This window comes from Alnus glutinosa, chromosome 13 (assembly GCF_958979055.1).
Source record: "Alnus glutinosa chromosome 13, dhAlnGlut1.1, whole genome shotgun sequence".
NCBI lineage: Eukaryota > Viridiplantae > Streptophyta > Magnoliopsida > Fagales > Betulaceae > Alnus > Alnus glutinosa.
In genome coordinates, this window is record NC_084898.1 from 2,000,497 (window position 1) to 2,006,740 (window position 6,244).

The following is a 6,244-nucleotide window of genomic DNA, read 5'->3' on the forward strand; positions in this document are numbered from 1 at the left end:
TGCACGTGGAAGACTCTGGAATAGAATAGCTATTCTTTTATTTGGTTGAACATCATCACTTGGAATAGACGACTATTCACCTAAATAGAGGAATAAACTAAGTTCTGAAAAAAAGCTCACTTTATTTATTTTTTATTTTTTTTTCAAACCCAATTTTAGAAAGAAAGAAAGAAAAAAATTTGAATGAATTATGTGGGTGGTCGGGTAATTGTCCATTACAGAAATCTTGAGGGTGGTTGCACCACCTCTGATGCCATTGGGGGTGGCCTTTCTAAATGCTCGTTGTGGTTGGTAACTACTACCTTCGGAGCCCATCAAGGGTAATTGTGGTCGAGGGTGGTCTTGTTCACCCCAATAGCTTTGGGGTGGTTGCACTACTCCTGGAGCACCTCGGGGTCAACAAGGTGGGTGGTCGACCACTCTCATAATTCATTGTTTTTCTTTTCTTTTCTTTTTTTAAAAAAATAATAATAAAAAAAAAGGATGGTATTTTAGAAATTTTGGTTAAATTTTAGGGTTAAATATCTAAAGGTACATGAGTTTTCAGCTTTTTTAAATTTAATACCTATGTTTTCATTTGTTTCATAGGTGGTACTTGAGTTTAGGGGTAAAAACCACTTTGGTATTTCTGTTACATTTTCTTTCCAAATTGAGCCACTCCCTTGGCCAAGGGATGGTCGGCCACCCCATGGTGGTCACCCCTTTTCTTTTTTCTTTTTTTTTAAAAAAAAATTATTTGTTTTTAAGAATTTTTTTTTTTTTTTTTTTTAAAGATTTTTAATTTTTAATTTTTTTTTTTTTATATATAGAAAGTGTCAACCGCTAAGGTTGATATGTGACAGATTGTTAATATTTAGATGGAAAATGTAACAGAAGTACTAAAGTGGTTTTTACCCATAAACTCAGGTATCACCCAAGAACAAATGAAAATTCAGGTATTAAATTTAAAAAATCTGAAAAACTCAGATACCAATAAGGTATTTAACTCTAAATTCTAATGAGATCATATGTGTTGTCATCAAACAAAATATAAGAATGGTCACTTTATTCCAACTTCTTGTACTTGTAATATTCTTTCTATTACTAAAAGAATGATCATTCCATGTACCAAACATTCCCTAGGTACCAACGATAAAGCATGACAGCATATCAACCTTTGACTACTTGTTTGTTTAAATTAGCGGTTTCAAAAAAAATAGTAATTTCAAATTTATAATCTCAATTAAACAACTTGTAAAATCGCAATTTGACCTTTAGACTATCACATCAGTTTATAATAGAATTGTAGTAATAGATGTAGAACCCAAACATTCTCCTAAAATGTTTGGTTTGTAGTGGCAATAGGTTATGATAATATATCAACTTGCCACTAATAAATTTGTCAGAAAATCCAAGTCCTTTTCTTTTCTTTTCTTTTTCTAATTATTGTCATTACTATGGAAATGGAGCCCTGATCACGTATTTGTAAGTTTCAATGGCACGAATCATAATTTCTAACCAAGTCCCGAGATTGATGTCCAATCTTATTGCATTTCACATTTGAAATTGTACCCTGTGGCATCAATAGATCAAAATAGCAACAATTCTGCAACATCCAACTCAGAAAAAGAACATTCATGCTTACAATCATTACAAAATGAGTAAGGCTATAGAAATCACATTTTTTTCCAACCACCATCATACTCTATTGACGTGGGCAGTGCCAATCACTGAGATAAAAGTGTGGTTTCTAGCGTTCCTCTTGCAAAATTGCAATTCCACATGTAAATTCACTATCAAGGTAGGGTCAGCTTATGCTAATATTCTCCCCCACAAGCAGCATTAGCTCAACCTTTCAGGTTCAAAGTATTCCTATGGTTTTGTCATGTTTATCATACAACTCAAACCACATCTAAATTACCTTCCAAAGTATAAAATGAAGTTTTAGAATTCACAATTCCCAACAAAAAAATCCCAAAAAATGACTGCCCAGAAAAACAGTCAGCATGGATGCCAATCAGGACCCCCTTCCTTTCAATGTAGTCTTCAAATATTACACTTCATGTTAAATTAGGGATAGTCTTCAAAAATTTACTCTTTATATTGGATTTAGGACCCAAGATACTAACAGCAGACTTTCTTTGCCTTCTGACTGAGCACACTTTCTGCTTTTCTCTTCTTAAATTCACCAACTAGCTTTTTAACGTAAGCAACATATCCATCAACATCAAATTTTCTTTTGCATCCTGCATAATTCATGTAACGTATTTTCCCAAAAATCGGCCGCTCCTGCCAACCCTGAAATGCCAGCAAGAAGGATCTGAATACTGAGGCTAAAAGTTATGTATGAGAAAGACATTGCCCAATGAATGACCCAATTTTATTTCAATGTCTCTTATCCATTTTAGAAGGTAGGACTGCCTCCAATTCCTAACATTTTCATTTCATTCAGATTTATATGGAAAGGGGTATGTCTTCATTTGCCTAAGAAGCAAAAGTAATTTGATTTGGTAACACCACCGGCCATAGATATTATTCTTGAATCCTTTCAATATAAAAGAAAATGGTCAACCCATACCTGGTCATGAACACCACATATTGACCACATGCAGCCAACATATCCATTTGGATCCCTGCCATCAATTTCATACTGCATGCAAAGTTTGGGTAAAGAAAACTTGGTAAGACATTGAAATAACCTCCATTGAAACAAAATCTTTGATGAAATTACCTTGTCATTTAGATATATCGATATTTCAAGCGCTTCTTCAGGTCCTCTTGTCCACTCAAGAATCTTTTTCGCCCAATACATCCTGCACAAGATTTTCCAGACATGTATCAATGACAGATCCAAAAAGATGGAGTTATTCTTTAAAAATGAATGTCAGAAAGAGTAACAGAATTAATAACTACGGAAATTGCAAGCTATGTATTCAAGCAAAAAAAATGCTTCAATCTCTAAAACGAAGCATATTACACTCATGTATTCATCAAGTACAGTATTTCTTATGACAAAAACACTACCAGAAAAATGGCACCAGCAGCCAGGGAATCAAAATCTCAATCAATCAAGATATGGACAAAACAATAAAGTCAACCCAAGTAGCAAACACAAATCTTGATGCAAGCAAACAAAGCAAGTAAAATGTGATTACATGCTCCAAAACATCACAATATTTTTAATCTGAAGAAATAACCAAATTGATTCATGAAGACCATTTGTAATATTACATGCTGTCTCTACATATCAACAATTATGAAGAACAGAAAATCAAGTATGTAATGGTAGGTCTGTCCTTCTTTCCACCAGAGAGAAGACTTTGTTGCAATCAACATAGGCCATTTAAGTTGCAAGCAACATCAATCTCCATAACAAACAAGGGAGGAAAAAAGTCCATCAGGAAGTCACTTGCCGCATAAAACCATGCATCTTCCCATAGTAAACCATCTCCAACTGAGAAGCATTCCAGAGCTGCAAATCGCAACCCCATAAAGATTGTTAAAACAATGACACAACAGACAGACCAAACAGATATAAGAGACACCAAAAACACTAAAAGCATTTATAAAACAAAAATAAGACCTCAGCAATATAAATATCGAAAGATAAACTATGATAGATTATATACTTCCAAATTATTATTGAGATTATAACAAAATAAGCTTAAAAAAATCAGCTTACAGGATCAGCTGTTTGTGCCTTTTCCAATTGCTCCCTGCTGCAAATTCCAAAGTCATTTAAAAGTTTGAGAACCTTCCCCAGAGAATTGGCAAAAACTGATTAAAGCAAAGCAAATTTGACTTACGTGTATGTATGTTCTCGCTTATCAGAAGCATGGTCCATCAAGGTTTTACGTGCCCATTCCCATGCCCCTTGAAGTGAATCATAGTGATGCTGGTAGAAGCAGAAGTTATCAGCAAGTTCTCTGCGCACAATTAACTCCTCCAAGAATGCATCGGCCGCCTTCAGAATACCAGGAAGAAGATAGATCAAGCTATCATTGAAGCCATAAGCCACTGAACAAAAAGCAATAGATAAGAAAATTCAAACGTGACAACAAACTGCAACCGATTGTGGATCCTAAGAACAAATTCGCACAAAAATAAGTATATTTTAAAAACCATTCTTATTTATCTTAATTCCTATTCCATGAAAATCTATGAAAGCTAGACAATGAAGCTGAGATTTGACACAACAAACCTGAGGACAAAGATTTCTGACTCTACGAGCCTCTAAAGCACACCGCTGCGCAGATATTTGTCCAAAATGCAAGTATGGAGAGACACCAGAAAGCCCTCTAGGTTTTAGTGGGTTATTCCTATCTTCAGAATAACCTTTCAACCTTTTTGTCAAGAACCCATTTTTACTCCCCATCAACACTTCCATTGCTGCCTTCTCCCCTGCTTCACACCACTCAATTTCAGGAACTTCTGCTCCTTTCCTAACATTACAAGATAATTATTATATCAACACCACGAAAGCAAAGAAGATCTCAACTCAATCTAAGTAGACCATCCAACCTCAAAACATCAGCAATGACGACATCCCAATCAATCGACTGACTTGTGGCAGCCCATTTTCTACTTGGAGGATGCAACGTAGGAAAATCAATGAGGTACTCTGGAAGCCTTTTGTTTATCTTTCCCCGTATAGTTCTAGCGCTATACTCCAACTTCTCCGATGCCACCCAAGTAGGTACTATATTGTGAGCGTCAACTTCATGTATGGTCACCGAATCACTCACCCTCTTGCAAATTTCCTCTTTACATCTCCTAACTTCACGTAAAGGTGAGAAGTCTGTAACTAAAAGTGATGCCCCACATTCTCTCAAAAAATCTGGTATAGTCTCTTCAGCTTCTCCCTGAATATATCAACCCACAAAAAAAATGACCTTGTCAACATATTGCTTCATTTAGATTGCATTTGGCGCTTTATTTCTTCGCAGATCAAAAAGTATGATTTTTAACTATATAGCAAAGAGTGTGTTCTTAAAAATTACGATTTGAAAACATAGAAAAACATGTGTTTTCAAATTATAAGTAAGAGGTGCGTTTTTAAAACCATACAATTTTAAAGGTTAAACTAAGGTCGATTCTACCAAGCTTTTAACTGTGTTTTTAAAAATCGTTTTTTAATTTGGACATTTTTAAATCGCTATCTTTAAATAACACGTTTTGAAATAGCAAACACAAACCGACCCTTATTTCATTTTGGTCTTTTTCCTTTATATCATCCGCTAGAGTGGCAAAACTGGCTGCAATGAAGTTTTTCATGACATGAAACAATTTCAAACAAAACAAAACAAATCAAAAAACTTACAACAGCCAATCCCATCACTCAAAAAATATCAAAATAAGCTTTTTAAATATCACAAATCAATTTCACTTTCCTTTCCATCCCGCTCTCTCAGAATCCTAACAAATCACGAACATAAAACACTACATATTATAAATGTACGACCCAACTCGCCTGAAACAAGAAGAACGGGATTTGAAGCGTCTCTTGGAGATCTCCCTGCAACTGCTTCAATCCCCTCAGCATAAACCCTAATTGCCGAGCTTTCGCTCCCAGGAACTGATCGAACAGATTGAACGCCACGGCCACGGGCGCATTGAGCTTGTTACCCTGATAGACGGCGTGGATCAACGCCCAGTTGTCTCTGATCCGCTGGTCCCTGAACATCCAGTACACCACTGGCCCCACCTCCCCATCCGACGGCCGCGATCGCTCCTTCAAAACCCTCATTCGACCGGGATGTACGGACGTCGTGGTGTTCGAGGGAGAAGATATGGAGGCCATCGATGAGAACACGCTGCGTCTGCTAAAGTGCGCCGTGGATGCGTAGGCCAAGAGAAAGAGTGTGACTCTGTATGTGTGTGTGAGAGAGAGAGAGAGAGAGAGGAGGGAAGAGAAACAGTTAAACTTGTGGTTTTGAAAGGATATACGTGGCGGCCTTCTAGCTTAGGAACGTGGCATATGGTCGTTAAAACAGTTTGTTTTGTTTTGGGTCTGAGCGGCTTCAATGGTTGGTGGGCCGAGATTTGGCGGGAATTCAGACAAAAAATTCGGCAGTTGGCCTTAGCTTCTCTGAAAGCCCATGGAATGTTGTCCTTCAATTTCTATCAAGTCGTTAAAAGAGCTTTTTGGGCCTGAGTCGCTACAATGGTATTGGGCCAAGATTTGACGGCAATTTGGCCCAAAACCAAAACCTAGGTATTGGGCCTTTCTTTGAAAGCCCATGCAATGTTGGCATTAAGCTTTTGT

At 36.7% G+C, this 6,244-nt stretch overlaps 1 protein-coding gene across 2 annotated transcripts; it reads right to left on the bottom strand.

Annotated features, from left to right (window-relative positions):
* Positions 1-1,510: 1,510 nt before the first annotated feature.
* Positions 1,511-5,913, bottom strand: LOC133854514 (deoxyribodipyrimidine photo-lyase). 2 transcript variants are annotated; one of them, XM_062290753.1, is made up of 9 exons: positions 5,450-5,913; positions 4,501-4,841; positions 4,174-4,421; positions 3,786-3,996; positions 3,662-3,698; positions 3,393-3,451; positions 2,711-2,792; positions 2,558-2,629; positions 1,511-2,277 (listed from the first exon to the last, which is right to left on the bottom strand). In XM_062290753.1, exons 1-9 carry the CDS (start codon positions 5,777-5,779, stop codon positions 2,104-2,106), a joined length of 1,554 nt encoding a protein of 517 aa, XP_062146737.1. In that variant the 5' UTR covers positions 5,780-5,913; the 3' UTR covers positions 1,511-2,103. The 2 variants fall into 2 exon arrangements, with proteins under 2 accessions (XP_062146737.1, XP_062146735.1); XM_062290751.1 differs by having other exon boundaries at positions 3,786-3,943; positions 4,181-4,421; positions 5,450-5,908.
* Positions 5,914-6,244: the final 331 nt, after the last annotated feature.